The 18,872-nt window shown below is 63.2% G+C and overlaps 1 protein-coding gene across 1 annotated transcript; it reads left to right on the plus strand.

Annotated features, from left to right (window-relative positions):
- The first annotated feature begins 1,864 nt into the window (after positions 1-1,864).
- CASKIN1 (CASK interacting protein 1) lies at positions 1,865-18,218 on the plus strand. Its single transcript, XM_024123607.1, has 20 exons — positions 1,865-1,958; positions 7,986-8,037; positions 8,146-8,243; positions 8,451-8,596; positions 8,687-8,782; positions 8,902-9,032; positions 9,489-9,597; positions 9,679-9,787; positions 9,879-9,973; positions 10,139-10,256; positions 11,260-11,361; positions 11,466-11,554; positions 11,630-11,714; positions 11,800-11,891; positions 12,675-12,785; positions 12,867-12,968; positions 14,402-14,540; positions 14,619-16,670; positions 17,350-17,755; positions 18,119-18,218. The coding sequence occupies exons 1-20, from the start codon at positions 1,865-1,867 to the stop codon at positions 18,216-18,218; spliced, it is 4,326 nt and encodes a 1,441-aa protein (XP_023979375.1).
- The last annotated feature ends 654 nt before the right edge of the window (positions 18,219-18,872 follow it).

The following is an 18,872-nucleotide window of genomic DNA, read 5'->3' on the forward strand; positions in this document are numbered from 1 at the left end:
GTTAATCCTCAAATAATCTACTGGGATGTATCATTCCCCCATTTTATGGAGGGGGAACTGAGACTCAGAAAGACAAAGTGACTGGAAAAACAAACCTGGTAAGAGGCAGATCTGGGACAAATGAAGAGGCTGATGTGGGTTCAAATCTCAGACTCATGACCTGGAGACTCTGGGACCTCAGGTGAGTCACCTGGCTTTTCTGAGCCTCACTTTCTTCATTTGTAAAACGGGCACAGTAAGTCCAAGCTCATCTATGAAGTGACCAGCATGGTGCCTGACCCAGCAGGTGCCCAGGAACTGGTCACCATAAAGGGTGCGGGGAAGGGCCCTTGTGTTTAGGGACCCCTGTGAGCCCAGCACACTGGGAGGTATAGGCTTGCTCCCTAAATTTCACAGAAGAGCCCACGGAGGGGACTGACCAGCTGTCCAGATCAGGGAATCCCAGTGCCTGCTGCTTGCCCTCCTCCACACTCTGGCCACCTTCTTACTGGACCAGCTTGATGGCCTGGGCCATAGGGAGATGGGGGGGTCCAGCCATCATATGTGTGAACCTTCCCAAGGTTCTAACAACCTTGACTGGTTGGGGTGATGATCTGCCCCTCCCTGCAAATGAGGAAACTGAACCTGAGCCGGGACACAGACCCTAACCAGTCTGTCTCTAGAATGCTGCAGCCATGACAAGGTGAGGACCTGAGGCTAAGGCCCAGGAGGTCAGAAGGGAGAGACCTCTGGGTGTGTGTGGGGTTGGGGGGGGAGGGTTAGTGTCAAGCAGGACAGTACCCTGTGGGGCTGCCAGAATCTGTGCCTGGAGGCTGGGGGGTAAGCAGGCTTCTGTGGGGTTCAGATTGCTACTGGGCAGGGCTGTGAGCCCATTGGTGCTGCGAACGGGGGGATTGAAACCCCCTGGGTGGTGGACCTGAAGAGTTACACCCCAGTTGGTGCTGGGGATGGGGGAGCCGAGCCCCTCTTAGTGATAAGTGTGAGGGGGTGAACCCCAGTTGGTGCTGGGCAGGTGCACTGAGGTTGGGGTTTGACTGAGGAGGGGGCGGTGGGGGGTCGCCTAGCATTGTTTGTGGAGAGAGCCAGAGGCTGCAGGGCATGAAGGTGCAGTTGCAGGATGGGGAGGGCGGGTTCCCTGACACTGAATTCATTATTGGGAGATTCCTCTTCACAGTCCCTCGACACCTCCCACGGGAACCACGGGCCAGAAGTGTCTGACAGCCCCTGGCGGGCCGGCTTCTGTGCCGCCGATGGCCGGGTATCTACATGCCCGGGTCCCCGCCCGCCCACTGCCTGAGTCCCTCCTCCCGTGGGTCCCGCAGCCTCTGGAAGCCTCTCTCAGGCTCTGCCTGGCGCCGCCTCCGAGTCAGGGCTCAGTGTCCGGCCCCCCGGCGGCTGCTGTCCCTAGCCCCTGGCGGTCGCCGGGGCCGCGGGGTGTCCGCAGGGGCTGGGCCCGAGTCGCGCGGCCCGCACGTGGGGAGGGGGCGTCTCGGGAGGACGGGTCCTAATGTAGGGGCGGAGCCAAGGAGTCGGGCGCGCGGCCGGCGCGGGCGCACCGAGGTCAGTGGCCGCGGAAGGGGGACCCAGGCGTCCGGGAGGCAGCGCCAGGTGCCGCGCCCCCGCCCCGCTCCCGCCGCCGCCGGCCCCCGCCCCCGGGCCGCCCCCCGCCCGTGACGCGCTCCCCGCCCCCTCCGCGCCGGGAGCCCGAGCCCGAGCCGGAGCCCGAGGACAGCGAGGGGCGCGGGCGGCGGAGGAGGCTGCGGGGGAGGGAGGAGGATGCGGCGGGTGCCGTGGGGCCGCCGCCGCCTCTGAGCCGCGCCGAGCGCACGGAGCTCAGCCGCGTCGCTGCGGCCCCGGTCGCGCCATGGGGAAGGAGCAGGAACTGGTGCAGGCGGTGAAGGCGGAGGACGTGGGGACCGCGCAGAGGCTGCTGCAGAGGCCGCGGCCCGGAAAGGCCAGTGAGTGCGGGGGGTACGGGGGGCGCGGGGAGCGGGCGCGAGCCGCGGCGCGCCCCGGGGCGGTCTCCAGCGCCGAGCCCCCCACCCCACCCGGTGCAGGGCTGGGAGGGGGATGCTGTCGGGTCCCCGGGGGCGGGGCGGGGCCAGCAGCGCCCATACCCTCCGTCCGCGCTCCCAGCTGCCAGCACTGAAGGAGGGGCTGCATCGAGCGCCAGGCCGTCACCCGAGCCCCCCAGCGGTCACCTGGCGGCACCCACCTTCCAGGCCGCAGGCATTCGCATCCCTTTCTCCTGCCTCCGTTCCCCTCCCTTCCCGGGCTGCGGGCTGACAGCTGGAGGTCTCTTCTGGGCCTTTAAAGGGCGAGGCGGATTCCCCCCAACGCCATGGAGAGAGGGAGGGGCCTCTTGCGGTAAGGGGAGACCACAGGGCTGACAGTCTCTGTCAGACCCTCTCCCCACCCCATGTTTAATAACATGCTTAGCAGGGAAGGGGGGTGGCAGGACCATGCTGGGGGTGTGGCTGCCCAGGCATGGCCGGCTGGGGGCCATTTACTGAAGGGGGAGCAGAGGCCCAAGGTCGCCCAGCCCAGGGCAGGCTGAGTTCGAGGCAGGTGCAGACCCTGGTCCTCTCTAGCTTCCCTGCTGGAAAACGAGACTGGGGGGGAGGGGGTCTCCCACTGGCCATCCTGAGCTTGTTCTGTGGGGGTCCCAGGGGATGGTTGGAAGCTTGGCGCCCTGATCCCAGCACTCATCCCAGCTCAGCCTGGAGCCTCCCCCGGGGACTCTAGAGATGGATGGATGGGCGTGTGGACCAGCCGCCTGTGTGACTGCGCACATATGGCCGTGTCAGTGTGTCAGGGCACCTGTGCGGGCGCAGGCAGGGCTCTGCTGGGTAGCAGGTGGGGTCTGGGTGCCCCGACTCCCCATGCCATCCCCTGGGACTGTATGTAAGCTAGGGAGGTACCCTCCCCTCTCTCCAGGGGAGATACTGAGAACTGAGACAGCCTCTGGAGCAGGTGGGGTAGGTCCTTGAGCCCCAGGAGGACCCCTCCCACTGCAGCCCCTGCCTGGCCGCTACTATCTGCTCTGTGCAATTAGAGAACTGCACATCTGTGCCTTGCAAGCACACATACACAGATGGGCCCTGCCTTCCACACCGGAGGCCCAGGGATAGTCTGCCAGTTAGGGCTGGCTTCAGGGCCTCGGGGTTCAGAAAGGGAGGGCTTTCAGGCAGAGGCAACCTCAGCTGAGCCTCAAAAGCAGGCTCAGGGATTGAGAGGTGGAAGGCAAGGCAAAGTCTTCCACCTAGTGGCCATCCGACCTTGGGCACAGGCATCTCCAGTCTCTGGGCTTCAGTCTCCTCATCTGTAGGATGGGGACGTTTGTGGTCCCTGCCTTGTAGCATTGTTGTAAAAACAGCAAGTACATGCATGAAGCCCAGGCACTTAGTAAGTGCTCCAGAATTGCTAACTGTGGCCATTTCCTAGACGGCCCAGGGCGGTGTGCCGAGGAAGTGGGGAGCATGAGATTTGGGGACTCCTCCCCCCTTCTGCTCTGGCCATCCGGGGGAGGTGTGGGGACCTTTACCTCTACCTGTGTCTCCGCCTGGATCTCTGCATTTGCCCCTGCATGGCCTGGTCTCCGGGTAGGAGAGACACCTGCCCTGGAACCCGAATCTGGGCTCTCTGACTCACAGGGGCAGGCATAATAAATCAGATGGAGAAATCCCTCCATGAATTAGCTCGGTTGTCATGGCAACACTGGCCTGCTTTGGAGTAAGATGTATTTTGATTCAGCAAAGTACAGCTGGAGTTTGGGCCATGGGGTAGGGAGCATCCAGTGGTGCTCCCTGGGGCCCCCAACTCCAGAGGTGTTCCCACAATTCTTGTTTCCACAGTCTCCTCCCTGTGCTGACACCTTCCCTTCACCCCACACCCCAGTGACACCCCAGGCTCTGTCAGCACCCCTATCCCGCCTGAAGGGAGCCTCCACTTACATGCACAGGCACCGTCACCCTTAGCAGTAATCCTTGAAGTGAAGAAGAGACTGCTAGGGAGGGAAAATACTGAGGTGGAGGCTGGTCTTCTGGGGTGCGGGCAGACACCCTGCCCTTCCTTCTGGCCCAACCTCCCCTTTCTTCCATTTCAATGAAGACTACGGCCAGCGCTCCTGTGCTCACTCACCTTGGCCCACTAAGAGTTCCTTCCAGCGTCTGGCTCAGAGCTGCCTGCCCTGGGGGATTTGAGAGGGTGCCTTTCTATGCTGGAGGCCACAGCGCTTAGCCAATCTGAGGTGGGAGCAGAGGAGGCCAAGACCACATCCCTGTAGGGGACAGATGTGGCTCTGTGGAGGTGGCCTGTGGGTGGCTTCAGTGGTTGGAGGAGCATCTGGGCAGAGGGGTGGAGGGAGGCCACAAGGGTAGAGTGGAAAAGGGTCTGGGGTGGGCTCCCCCCAGGGCCTCTGCAGGTGGAGTTTGGAGGTGACTTCAAAGGTAGGGGTAGTATCAGGAGAGCAGTTACAGGGCTGGGGTGATAGGAGACCGGAGAGCCCAAGTCATGGGGGTGGTCAGGGGCAAGGCATATGCACTATGACTGATGGCAATCCGTAGGACTTAGTGCGCTCGTGGAAAAGGGAAAGGGGCTCCTGGGGCCTTCAGCTTATCCCCACTTGCCCTTCTCTCTCCCACCTACCCAGGCCCCTGAAGCTCTGCTCTGCTCCAGCTTCATTCAGGGCACCTATCTCCATGAGGTGCAGCCCCCCAGCCCCAGGCAGGCTGCAGTTCTGGGACCTTCCCGGGTGTCCAGTGTCCCCATGGGAATTGGGGGTGCTCCAAGACCTCAAGCCCCGCTTCATCCAATTCCAGCACTTATCCTCTTTGAGGAGACCAGCGGCCGGGAGTGGGGGGTGGAGATAACCTTAGCAAGATGCTTCTTCTCCTATGGGGAGTGATCCCCTTCTGGATGGAGACACTCTCTCCCCACTGGTGTCTGTGTCACTTCCTGGGCCTCAACCTCCAGCCCCTCTGAGATTTCAGCACCTGCAGCTGTGACTGGGCGAGCAGGTGGGCCTGGCCTTGGGCTCCACTCCGAGCACCTGGCTCCATAGCTGCCTGGGCACCCTGGCTGCAGGAGGGAGGAGAGCGAGCTGGCCTGGGAAGTCTTGAGGGGAGAAGCTGAGAACTGGCTACATGGGAACTAAGAAGGGTGGGGGGCAACAGACATTAGAGTTGGGGGGCAGAGCCTTCTGGTGGGGGAATGTGCTGAGCGTGAGCTTGAGCAAGGCAGGGGTGCTGGGGGACAGCGATGCCTGGGCTCCCTTCAGCTTCACGACAAGGGACCGTGGCAGGCCTGGCCGCATAATCCACAGAGCCCAGCGCAAAATGAAAATGGTGGGGGGGGTGACTTGTCAAAAAAAATAATAGGACTTCCCTGGTGGTCCAGTGGTTAAGACTCCACGCTTCCACTGCAGCGGGCGCGGGTTCAATCCCTGGTTGGGGAAGTTCCTCATGCCACAAGATGGGGCCAAAAGAAAACCCCCCAAAACAAAAACAAAAAATAACAATCTCGCCACAGCAGAGCATCCAACCAGGTGTGGGGCTCTTCTGAGTGGCTGCACAGGTGACACACTTGAAGCCGGCCCTGGCAGGTGGACAGAGTGTGTGGGATGAGGGTACAGTTCAGTCACCAGTTACTGAGCACCGTGTGTGCACCTGGCACTGTTTTAGCCACCAAGGATACGGCAATGAGCAAAATAGATAAAAACCATTGTCCTCTTGGAGCTTGTAATTTAGTGATGGAAATGGACAATAAACAAGATAAATGGTAGTATGGGGGCTAAAGAGAAAAATACAGCAGACACGAGATGGAAAGGGGATTACCGTTTTATTTATTATTTATTTTTTATTTTTTGGCCACACCGCACAGCTTGCAGGATCTTAGTTCCCCAACCAGGGACTGAACCTGGGCTATGGCAGTGAAAGTGCCGAGTTCTAACCACTGGACCACCAGGAAACTCCCAGGGGATTACCATTTTAGATGGGGGAGGAGGCTTTGACAAGCAGGTCTTGGATAGAGACCTGAAGGACATGAAGAGGGAATAATGGGGATAACTGAGGGAAGAATGGCGCGCACACACACACACACACACACACACACACACACTCACAGCATGTGCAAAGGCCCTGTGGCAGGGGAGACAGGTATGTTGGAGTGCCATCAAGGAGGCTCAGGTGGCTGGAACAGGGGTGAGGAGGAAGTCGAAGTGGAAGGAGGGCTGCATCATACAGGGCCATTGTCCGGCTTTGGCCTCCAACCCCAGTGAGACAGGAGCAATGGGACCGGACCCATGTTCTAACGGGGTCCCCCTGACCTCAATGGGTATGGAGGATGGACTGGAGGGGACAGGGTGGAAGTGGGGATGCCAGGGAGAGGTGATGGCAGTGGTCCTTCGAGGGACGCTGGCCTGGCCCAGGGTGGTGATGATGGTGCTGGTGAGAAAGGGTAGGATTCCAGGTGTGCTTTGAAAGTATCTTGAAAGTAGAGCCAACAGGATTGACCGATGGAGAAGATATAAGGGCTCAAGAAAGGACCCAGGGCTGCCTCCAAGGTTTTGCCCTGGACCACCACGGGGAAGGAGGGGTGGCACTGCTGCCAACTTAGACAGCCGTTAGCATCAGCCAAGTGTCTGAGGCGGGGGGAGGGGCAGGGGAGTGGAGACGCCTCTCGTCCTGGAGCCTCAGCTCTTTGGCTCTTCACCGGAGAAGCCCCTCACTGGGGAGGGTGAGGTGGGATTCCTATAGGGCTAGTATTAGGAACTGCCACGTGCTGAGCCGACTCTGTGCCAGACCCTTCATGTGTTGTCTGGAGGTGCCCTTAGGCCTGTGAGGCTGGCCCTGTTAGACCCTTCGAGCTCACAGCCAAGGCCTCAGGGCTAGTAAGGGGCAGAGGGAGGATTTGAATTCAGGCCCGTCTGACTTTGTGGGCTTTGTGGGCCATTGGGGGACCCACACCCTACATCCAAAAGCTGAGAACCAAGGCTGGAGCAGCCGGGGCTGCTGTGGGTCACAGAGCAGGCCCTGCAGCAGCCCCTCTGTGACTCGACTCCCTCAGCCCCCTGCCCCCATCCCTGTCCTGAGCCTGGACAAAGGGGCTTCTGTCCTGCCAGCCCCTCCCTCACAGAGTGACTGACCCACAAATGGTTTATGTAACCGTGGCCCAGACAGGCAGGGGATTGGCCCAAGTCCGGCTGGACCTGAGCCCACGGGGAGAGCATCGGTGGGCTCCCCTCCTCTGGCAGGCGGCTGGTGGAGGCCAGGACTAGGGACGCCCCAGGAGGAGACTGGGGCCCCCAAGGGAGGGCTGGAGCCCCTTGGGCTTCAGGCGGGCTGACCCTGGGGCCTGCACATGCCCCCATAGATGAGGGGACCATTGTAATGTGGTTGCTTGGAGGCACTGGCCCACTTGCTTGCCTCCCCATCCTTCCCTGCCAAATGGGGCTCATCTACACAGGCCAGGCCCGGGGCTGGGAGTTGGGGGAGGCTGAACCCTGGAAATGCAGATCTTCCCCAGAGATACCCTCATTTCCGGGTGTTCTAGCCTTCCTGGGCCACCCCCGTCCCCATCTGGGTCCTTCTGAGAGACAGATTGGGCTGGCTCTCTCCCTCCCACCATTGGCAGGTGCTCAGCCAGCGTCTCAAGGGAGGAGGGTTCATGTGCACATGTGTGCGCCTGTGTGGGTGCACAGCCCTGGCTTCTGTTCCCAGGCAGGGACAGGCCCTATGAACCTCCCAACGTCTTAGTTCAGTGGGAAACCAAGGGCCAAAAGCTGGTACCTGATGCTGAGTGCCCGAAACAGGGTTGAATGAATGAACATTTCTAGACTAAAGACCTAGATAGCTTTGGCTCTGAGCCTGCCAGGGAGCTAGCCAGCCGCTCTCTGCCTGCTCTCTGTCTAGAGGGGGCTGGGACCCAGGTAGGCCTCAGTGGAGGCTGGACAGAGCCTCCCTCACCATGTCTCCTTCCCACCCCAGAGCTCCTGGGCTCCACCAAGAAGATCAATGTCAATTTCCAAGACCCAGATGGGTGAGTTCTCAGCCCGGGGAGATGTCAGTTCTGGTATGGGGGTCAAAGACTCCTGGGGAAGGCAGGGTGCCTGGCTCCTTGCCCATACATGTCTGTCACCTGTCCCAGCTTTTCTGCCCTGCACCACGCGGCCCTGAATGGCAACACGGAATTGATCACCCTGCTGCTGGAGGCCCAGGCTGCTGTGGACATTAAGGACAACAAAGGCAAGGCCTGTCAGGGACCTCAGAGCCAGAGGCAGGGGGTCAAGGTCAGAATTGGGGTCGCTGGAGGCCAGGATGGTCCCTCAACTGAGGTCTCAGCCCCGGGTCTTGGTCTGGGTTGAGGCAAGTTCTCATGGGATCAGCATCGTAGAAGTCAGGGTTGGGTTCAGGGTCAGGGGCTAGCTCCCAACGGTGCCCCCCTGCCCCCAGGCATGCGGCCGCTACACTATGCGGCCTGGCAGGGCCGGAAGGAGCCCATGAAGCTGGTGCTGAAGGCGGGCTCAGCGGTGAATGTCCCATCTGATGAGGGCCACATCCCCCTGCACTTGGCGGCCCAGCATGGTCACTACGACGTGGTAAGGACCGCCTCAAGGGTGACAGGGTGCCTGGGGCAGAATAAGCCCGACGGATGCATTGGGCCTGACCACGCCCTGTGGTCCCTGCAGTCTGAGATGCTGCTCCAGCACCAGTCCAACCCGTGCATGGTGGACAACTCGGGGAAGACGCCCCTGGACCTTGCCTGTGAGTTCGGCCGCGTTGGGGTAAGTCTCCCCAGGGAGCTGAGTGGGACTCCAACTTCTTCTCCTGGGGTGGGAGTGGGAGACAAACTGCAGCTCCCCACTCCATTCCTGGGCCCCCCTACTCTGACCCCTCCTTCCAGGTGGTCCAGCTGCTCCTGAGCAGCAACATGTGTGCGGCCTTGCTAGAGCCCCGGCCAGGGGACACCACCGACCCCAATGGCACCAGCCCCCTGCACCTGGCAGCCAAGAATGGCCACATCGACATCATCAGGTATGGCCGTGGGGGTGGGGGGTAAGGGGCACCCAGCCTTGGGGTTCCTGCTCCTGGTTTGGCAATAAGACAGGAGCAGCCAGGGAGCCGTGGGGATGTGGTCAGGTCTGGATACGAAGGATGCCTCAAGCCGCCCACATAAAGGATGTACTGGAGGGGGCTGGGGAGTTGTCTTCTGTAGCCCCACAGCCTGTGCCACTTGCTGGGTGACCTTGAGGAGACTCTAAACTTCTGTGAGCCTCAGTTTCCCCATCCTTAAAGTGGGCATCGCAGCACTGCCTACACTAGGATGAGATGAGATAAGAGTGTGAAGGGTTAACACAGGGAGGGGTTGTCGGGGATGTGGGACAGGGTTAGCTCATCCTCAGCCCCCAGGAACTGGAGCCCGGCTTGGGGGTGCTGGGGCAGAGGGCTCTCTGTGCAGGGCCCTGCCTGCTCCTCCTACCTCCCCGTCAGACTCCTCCTCCAAGCTGGCATTGACATTAACCGCCAGACCAAGTCCGGCACGGCCCTGCATGAGGCCGCACTCTGTGGGAAGACGGAAGTGGTTCGGCTGCTGCTCGATGTGAGTTAGGGGCCAGAGGGAGCTGGGGTCAAGTGGGGGTGTAGGGGGCTCCTGAGAGTCCTCACTCTCTGGCACATACAGAACGGGATCAATGCCCACGTGAGGAACACCTACAGCCAGACGGCCCTGGACATCGTGCACCAATTCACCACCTCCCAGGCCAGCAAGGAGATCAAGCAGCTGCTGCGAGGTGGGCCCGGGTGGGGCAGGGGGGCAGGGGTGGGGCCTGGGCCAGGCCGGCTCACAGGACTGGGGGGGTCTGCCGCCTCCTGTGTCCCCAGAGGCCTCGGCAGCCCTGCAGGTCCGGGCGACCAAGGATTATTGCAACAATTACGACCTGACCAGCCTCAACGTGAAAGCTGGGGACATTATCACAGTAAGGATGGCCTGGGGCTGCTGGAACAGGGATGAATGGGACCTGGGATGCTCCCCACAACACCAGGCAGCAACTGGGGGGTCTGAGCAGGAGGCCAAGGCCACCCACCCACTTGACATGGAGGGGTGTCGCCCTGAGCATGCTCCCTCCACCGTATCTGGCCAGGTCCTCGAGCAGCATCCAGACGGCCGGTGGAAAGGCTGTATCCATGACAACAGGACAGGCAATGACCGTGTGGGCTACTTCCCATCCTCCCTGGGCGAGGCCATCGTCAAGCGAGCAGGCAAGTCCCACCCAGGGATGGGCTCGCGGGCCAGAAGGAAGCAGGTGCACGGCGTTTTGGGTGGCAGGGCAAGGATTGTCAGCTCTAGCCATTGCTAGGTGTGGGGTCCAGAGTGTGTCCTGCCAGCTGTCTCCTCATCAGCGTCCCCAGACCCACTCCTTCATGTATTCAACAGACAGGTTGAGGTATCCCAGATGGACGTCATTCTTGCTCCCAAGGAGCTTGCCCTCGGGGAGGGAGGGGAGAAGGGAACAGTGAAATAAATGTGGAAGGAAACATACCAACCAGTGACACAGAGATTGCAGATGGAGACCCACTTTAGACAAGTGTGGACAGAGAAGGCCCTGAGAAGTGGGAGGGGCTGGCCACAGGCAGAGCATTCCAGGCAGCAGGAACCACACATGCAAAGGCACTGAAGCAGGACAGAGTGTGACTGTGTAAGGGTCCAAAGGAGCCCAGTGTGGCTGACTTGGTGACAGAGAGGGAGGGGGCGCAGGATGAGGCCATAGGGCCATGGAATGGCTTCAGATGGGGCACTGGTGTGATTGGTTTACCCCACAGAGAGGATATGGAGATTGACAGCCCGGGTGAGAGGGCAGAGGGGGGCCAGTTAGGAGGTGTGGTCAATCCACCCAAGGTCATCTAGTTCCCCTGGGATGAGGAGCCTGTACCCAGGCTCCTGGGGGCCTCCTCCCTCCCACTGCTCCCCAGGCACAGAGGGGTTTGCACCCTCCTGCAATTCCCTACTCCCACCTACAGGACCACAGGATAGCCTGGCCTCCGCCCCTGTCTGCCATGCTCTCCTGCTCTCAAATGTCCAAGGTTGGGAAGGGCCTTCTGAGGGTCCCTCAGCTTCTTGAAGACAGGGCAGGAGGAGGCTGTACTGACCCCCCCAGGCACGTGTGTGTCCAGCCTCTGCTCTGCGCAGACGTGGGGGCCAGGCCAGGGGATGCCCCAGGCCTGGGCCAGTCCAGGATTCAGGGAGACTGTGCTTGGCCCGCAGGTTCCCGAGCAGGTGCTGAACCAAGCCCACCCCAGGGAGGCAGCTCAGCAGGGCCCTCTGTACCCCCCGAGGAGATCTGGGTGCTGAGGAAGCCATTTGCAGGTAGGTGGGGGCCTCTGCAGGGCAGTGGCGGTGGCACTTCTGCAAGGCAGCACCTGGGCTCTGCAGGGCTGGCACTAGCTGATGCTGCTCCCTCCTGCTGGCAGGCGGGGACCGCAGTGGCAGCTTGAGCAGTGTGGCCAGTGGCCGGAGCAGCGGGGGCCACACCCTGCACGCAGGCTCTGAAGGGGTCAAGGTAGGTGGGTTGGTGGCAGGACTGGATGGCTTGTGTCTAGAGCAGCACTGGCCAGCCGGCCTGTCTGGGTTGCAGCTCCTGGCCACGGTGCTCTCCCAGAAGTCTGTGTCCGACTCCAGCCCCGGGGACAGCCCTGTCAAGCCTCCGGAGGGCTCTTCAGGTAAGAGCAAGGACACAGCACTGCTGGCCTGGCCGGGAGGTGGCCCCTGGGCAGCCATTGCCCCACCACACCCTCTTGTCCCCAGGTGCCACCCGGTCCCAGACTCCAGTGACCCATGCTGGGCAGGTCTATGGGGAGCAGCCACCCAAGAAGGTGGAGACAGCATCGGAGGGCAAGGTACAAGGCCTGGGCCGGCTGCAGGTGGGGGGGCGCCCAGGGCAGCCTGCCTGGCTTGGCCGCAGCGCGGCCAGGGCCCTTGACAGGCCGGGCCCGTCCTTTTGTTGGTCTGTCAGTCTGTGTGTGTAGTTGTTGTCTCTTGTACACGCTGTGCGTGTAAGCTAGTGTGTCTAGGAAGTGTGACACAGATGTGAGGTGAGTGGGGGTGTGTTTGTGTGTGGCTGGTGTGATTGTGATGCGGGCACATGTGTGCATGTGTGTGCGTGTGGAATGGCATGGATGTGAGACGAGCCAAGGCGTGTATGTGGGTGAGACAGGTCCTGTGTGCATGCACCTGCGTGCAAGGGCGGGCGTGAGCTGCTGGCTGAGTCCTCCTGCATTCCTCTGGGTAGAGCCCACCTTCTGGGGCGTAGAGGGGCAGCACTAAATTGCCCTGCCTGAGGCCCCATTCCCAGAGGCCCTCACACGGGGCCACACTGCAGGGTGTCCCTGGTCCAGGAATGGGTGGGACGGTCAGGGAGGCCTGTGATGTGGACAGCAGCTGGACCCTCCTGGTGGAGATCACAGAAGGAGGCCGAGGTGCTGGACGATGCTCAGGACAGCGGCACCCAGGACCACAGAGCGAGGAGGAGCACCCGGGCCAGGCTGACGGGGCCCAGCGGACAGCAGATTGCGCTGCATGGTCTTCAGCTGAGCAGAGAAGGAGGCGCCGCGGTGGCTGGGGTGCATGCCTGGCGGGGGAGCAGGCGGGCGAGCCTGCAGCGGGTGCCTTGTGTCTTCCAGGGCGCCGAGGCTGTCAGCCAGTGGCTTGCCACGTTCCAGCTGCAGCTCTACGCCCCCAACTTCATCAGCGCCGGCTATGACCTGCCCACCATCAGCCGCATGACCCCCGAGGTGAGCTGCCCGAAGGCTGTCTACCAGCTGACCCAGAGATGGGCCCCCAACCTTCTGCTAATGGGCCTCTCCTCCACCTAGGACCTCACGGCCATCGGGGTCACCAAGCCAGGCCACCGGAAGAAGATCACTGCAGAGATCACCGGCCTGAGCATCCCCGACTGGCTGCCTGAGCACAAACCCGTAAGGCCCCCTGCACCCCAGTGGCCAGTCCCAGGATGGGCAAACAGACAGACAGACAGCCTGCCTCCCTGGCTACAGCCCACCCCTGCCCTCCGGGGAGTCCAGAGAGAGCAGAGCAGAGGATGACCTCTGTTTGTCCATCAGGGGCACTGGGGCCCACCTCCCTGGGGCAGGGGCAGGGGCAGGGACAGGGGCAGTGGTGACCGCCTCTGAGGGCTGTCAGGGCAAGGGGAGCCTGAAGCCTGGAGAGTCCCCATCTCCACTACATGGTCCACACTCAGGCGGCCACACAGGGACACCGGAGCCACCCGGCACCCCACAGCGCTGCCCATCACACACCCACCCAGACACCTGCAGTGTCTGGGGCCGTGGGGATGGGACGTGCTTGCACACACCCAGGCACATGTATGGGGAAGACGCCTGTGTGTGCTTCGGGTACACAGCACGCGTATGCTAAATACATTCAAGGCGCCCACTGGTGACTGCACACACTGGCTGACAGCCACACCAGCCGCGGCCTGTGCTGTCACGAACAGGCACTCTGTGGTGGGACAGGCTCTGGGCTGGGAGAAGCTGGGCCCGGGGCCTGTCACATCCATGCTGCCTCTCTGGGCCTTGCGCTGTGCTTCGGGCTCCCACCCATCTGTGAGGGAGATGCCATGGCCACCGAGAGCCCCAGGGCTGTGGGTTGGTGACAGGTGGGTTTGTGCTCATCCACTCTGCCTCACTCCACTCAGTCAGCGGCTCAGGGGTCCTCCCAGCCAGGACGTCCGGGTCCCAGGGGCTTCACTTTGCTTGTGCACCCAAGGAGGTGACCGAGTGTGTTGTGTTGGTGCATGAGTGACATCCAGCTGGGAGTGTGGACAGGTGGATGCCATTCAGGGAGCCACCGGTGGTTCTGGGTGAAGACCATCACGGATATTTGCCAGGCGTGTGACGAGGCTGTGTGACGTGTGCCTGATGCTGGTGGGGAAGTGGTGAGAGGGCGCGAGCGTGATTCAGAGGGGTGTCAGTGCCCGTGGATGGCTGGGATGCAGGGTGTGTGTATACACGTATCTGGTCGGTGGCGCTGTGTGTCTGTGTCCACGACGTGTGTGGTGTGTCCACGTGAATGCTGTCCCCATGGTTGCCTGGGCAGGTGAGGAAGCGCATTCTTCCACTGGAGGCGCATTCTTCCCCCTCCCCCAAAGGGTATCCTGAGGAGAGAGTCGCCCCTCTGTGTGTGTTTGCATATGTTCGCAAGTGTGTGTGAGCTGGCCTTGGGCTCCTGGCAAGGCTGTACTGTCTCCAAAGCTGACGCCTCGGGCCTGTCTGTTTGTCCTTCCGTCTCTCTGTGCCAGGCTGGCCCGGTGCCCTCTCCTCTGACAGCTCTGAGTAATAGGCAGGGTGTGGGCAGCCAGCTCGGGCTGCCCTCTGTGTCCCCTGCTCCGTAGGCTAATCTCGCTGTGTGGCTGTCCATGATTGGCCTGGCTCAGTACTACAAGGTGCTGGTGGACAACGGCTACGAGAACATCGACTTCATCACCGACATCACCTGGGAAGACCTGCAGGAGATCGGCATCACCAAGCTGGGTGAGGCCCCACCCCGCCCCCACTGCCTCCTGGTCCTCGCCACCCTCCCTGGCCTGACCTGCCCCCCACCCCACTCAGGACACCAGAAGAAGTTGATGCTGGCAGTGAGGAAACTGGCAGAGCTGCAGAAGGCAGAGTACGCCAAGTATGAGGGGGGACCCCTGCGCCGGAAGGTACCACAGTCACTTGAAGTGATGGCCATCGAGTCACCACCCCCACCCGAGCCTGCCCCGGCTGACTGCCAGTCTCCTAAGATGACCACCTTCCAGGACAGTGAGCTCAGCGGTGAGCTGCAGGCTGCGCTGACGGGCCCGGCTGAAGGGGCTGCCGCTGCCACTGCCCCTGCCCCTACTGAGAAGCCCTCCAACCACCTGCCACCCACCCCAAGGGCTTCCATGCGGCAGGAGCCCAGCCTGGGTGGGCGGGCACGGCACATGAGCAGTTCTCAGGAGCTGCTGGGCGACGGGCCCCCAGGGCCTGGCAGCCCCATGTCACGAAGCCAGGAGTACCTGCTGGAGGAGGGGCCGGCCCCGGGTACCCCCACCAAGGAGGCCCGGCCCAGCCGCCACGGCCACAGCGTCAAGCGGGCCAGTGTGCCCCCAGTGCCTGGCAAGCCGCGGCAAGTCCTTCCACCAGGTACCAGCCATTTCACGCCCCCCCAGACTCCCACAAAAGCCCGGCCAGGCTCCCCACAAGCCCTGGGGGGGCCTCATGGCCCAGCCCCAGCCACAGCCAAGGTGAAGCCCACCCCACAGCTGCTGCCACCAATGGAGCGACCCATGTCACCTCGCTCGCTGCCTCAGTCACCCACACACCGTGGCTTTGCCTACGTGCTGCCCCAACCCGTGGAGAGCGAGGCAGGGCCGGCTGCTCCGGGGCCTGCGCCTGTGGCCATGCCCGCACCTGTGCCCACGCTGTGCCTGCCTCCTGAGGCCGACGTGGAGCCAGGGCGGCCCAAGAAGCGCGCCCACAGCCTGAATCGCTACGCAGCGTCCGACAGCGAGCCGGAGCGGGACGAGCTGCTGGTGCCGGCCACCGCGGGGCCCTACGCCACAGTCCAGCGGCGCGTGGGCCGCAGCCACTCAGTGCGGGCACCCGCTGGCGCTGACAAGAACGTCAACCGCAGCCAGTCGTTCGCTGTGCGGCCGCGAAAGAAGGGGCCTCCCCCACCCCCGCCCAAGCGCTCCAGCTCAGCCATGGCCAGTGCCAACCTGGCTGATGAGTCAGTGCCAGATGCGGAGACTGAGGGGGCTGGGACCGAGGACGGCCGGCTGGGGGTCCGGGCACAGCGCCGGCGGGCTAGTGACCTGGCTGGCAGCGTGGACACAGGAAGCGCTGGCAGCGTGAAGAGCATTGCAGCCATGCTCGAGCTGTCATCCATTGGGGGTGGGGGCCGGGCAGCCCGCAGGCCCCCTGAGGGCCACCCCATGCTTCGCCCCGCCAGCCCGGAGCCAGGCCGGGTGGCCACGGTGTTGGCCTCGGTGAAGCACAAGGAGGCCATTGGGCCTGACGGTGAGGTGGTGAACCGGCGCCGCACACTGAGTGGGCCTGTTACGGGACTTCTGGCCACTGCTCGCCGGGGTCCGGGAGAGCCAGGGGGGCCTGCAGATCACTGCCACTTTGTGGAAGATGGCGCTACCCGGCAGCGGCCTCGAGGTCCAGCCAAGGGTGAGGCGGGTGTGGAGGGCCCACCACTGGCCAGGGTAGAGGCCAGCGCCACGCTCAAGAGGCGCATCCGAGCCAAGCAGAGCCAGCAGGAGAACGTCAAGTTCATCCTCACTGAGTCCGACACGGTCAAGCGCCGGCCCAAGGCCAAGGAGAGGGAGGCAGGTCCCGAGCCTCCCCTACCACCGCTGTCCGTGTACCAGAATGGAACAGGCACTGTGCGCCGCCGTCCGGCCTCTGAGCAGGCTGGGCCCCCAGACCTGCCCCCGCCACCGCCACCAGCTGAGCCCCCGCCCTCTGACCTGTTGCACCTGCCCCCGCTGCCCCCGCCAGACAGTGATGCCCGGAAGCTGGCCAAGCCACCTGTCTCTCCCAAGCCCATTCTGGCTCAGCCCGTGCCCAAGATCCAGGGCTCACCCACACCTGCCTCCAAGAAGGTGCCACTGCCAGGTCCTGGCAGCCCAGGTAGGTTCAGGGAGCCAGCTGGGGAAGGGCCCTCCTCCAGCTCCCCATGCCATGGTCTGAGGGGTTTTCCACTTCTTGGATTTGATGAAGGCCAGGTGGAGTGGGGTGGGAAAGTATCCTCAGACCCTCTCGTCCATCCACCCACTGGACCACTCCACCAACGAGAGCTGAGACAAGGGTGGATGGATGATCCTTATATTCCTCAGTGAAGGAGACACAGAAACCCATGAATAGCAGCACCTGTGGAAGGAGGACAGGCCCACGATGCTGAAAGGCTAAAGGAGGATTCTGACTTGGCTGTAAAATGACCCAAGCACAGGAGGGAGGGGAGAGGCTTCCAGGCAGAAGGATCAGAGGTGCAAAGGCCCTGTGGCATTCAAGCAACAGAAGGGCCGGTGGCTGCAACAGGCCACACCTGGAGGGGAATGGAGATGGGGGGCGGACCAGGCGGGGTTTGGAAGCAGTGACTCAAGCAGGCCTGCACAGGGAAGCGCGCCCCCGGCAGCCTCAGGGAGGCCTGGGGGCGGAGGGCTGGAGCTGGAGCCCCGTCGGCAGTGCAAAGGGCGTTATCTCTAATCCCGGGTTCGAGGCAGGGCGCTTGGGCAGGGCTTGTGCCAGGATGGGTACCGCGCGCGCCGCGCGACCTCCCACCCCGGTGCGACTCTCCTTCTCCCCGCAGAGGTGAAGCGTGCCCATGGCACGCCGCCGCCCGTGTCTCCCAAGCCGCCGCCACCGCCCACGGCGCCCAAGCCGGCCAAGGCAGCGGCGGGGCTGCAGTCGGGCAGCGCCAGCCCGTCGCCCTCGCCGGCACGCCAGCCGCCTGCTGCCCTCACCAAGCCCGCCAGCACGCCACCCTCGCTGAGTGCTAGCCCGGCCAGGCCCCCGTCCCCCGGTGTGCCCGCGCTGCACGTGCCCGCCAAGCCGCCGCGCGCTGCCGCAGCGGCAGCCGGGCCCCCCGCCGCGCCCGACGGCGCCTCGCCGGGGGACAGCGCCAGGCAGAAGCTTGAGGAGACTAGCGCGTGCCTGGCGGCGGCGCTGCAAGCCGTAGAAGAAAAGATCCGGCAGGAGGACGCGCAAGGCTCGCGGTAGGTGCAGGACCCGGTCCGGCGTGGGCGTAGGTGGGGGTCTGTGCGCCCCCGCGGCGGGTGCACACCAGGAGGCTGCCCTCCGAGGGCGGGGCCGAGTCGCGCCGGGCCCGAGTCGCGCCGGGCAAGGTCTGGTGTGGGCGGGGCTCTACGAGCTGCCCCAGCCACCAACAGAGGCTACTGTGAGTGGGCCGGGGGCGGAGCGGGGGAAATGTCGTGGGGAGGGCGTGGATTGATCCGGCCCCGCCCCTGAAGGAGGGGGCGTGGCCTCCGCGAGGGGCGCGACTTTGCGCTGAATGGGCGGGACATGGGGGCTGGAAGTTCTGAGCCGACCCAGCGAGTTCACGCTGCGCCCGCTCCCAGCCCCTCGGCCGCCGAGGAGAAGAGCACCGGCAGCATCCTGGACGACATTGGCAGCATGTTTGACGACCTGGCCGACCAGCTGGACGCCATGTTGGAGTGACGCGGCCGCCCAAGTTGGGCCCACCCGCGCCGCCTGGGCTCCGGCCCGCACACTGACCTTTACCTCAGGATGGGTACCTCCGGGGGCGGCGCGAGCGGGCAGGGCGGTGGACCATGGGGGAGGGGCGCAGGGGGCAGCCTGCTAGGCGGCCGCGGGCACGAGGCGGGGGTGGGCCGTCCTGTCCAGCCCCCGCACAAGCACAACTCCTGCCCCTGGACCCAGCTTGGAGGACTGCCTGGTTGGGGGACCCAAGGGCTCTGGGCAGATGCTGCTGCCTCGTGGGTGCCCTTCCTTATCTGCTGCTCCCTGTGCAATAACTGCTGGGCCACCTGCCCACCCACCACCAGGCTCTGCCCGCTGTGGGTGGAGGAGGGGAAACTCCTGAACCCCCTGCCCTGAGTCCAGGTTGGGTCCACCCTGGGAGGCAGCGGGAGGGGGGCAGCTGCTGTAGTCCCCTCCCCAATCTGTGGCAGAGCACAGGCCTATGCCCAGCACAGAACTGCCCATTGGGGACCTCTGCCAGCCACTCCAGCGCAGCACAAGGGGCTGGGGTTGGGCCCCCTGCCCCACTGTACCCCCCTCCCTGAATATAAGCTATCGAAGAGTATTAATTTATTGGGAATAAGCTAAGGCAGATTTCCCCAGAGAAACAAA

Source organism: Physeter macrocephalus, unplaced genomic scaffold, assembly GCF_002837175.3.
Source record: "Physeter macrocephalus isolate SW-GA unplaced genomic scaffold, ASM283717v5 random_137, whole genome shotgun sequence".
In the NCBI taxonomy this organism is placed as follows: domain Eukaryota; kingdom Metazoa; phylum Chordata; class Mammalia; order Artiodactyla; family Physeteridae; genus Physeter; species Physeter macrocephalus.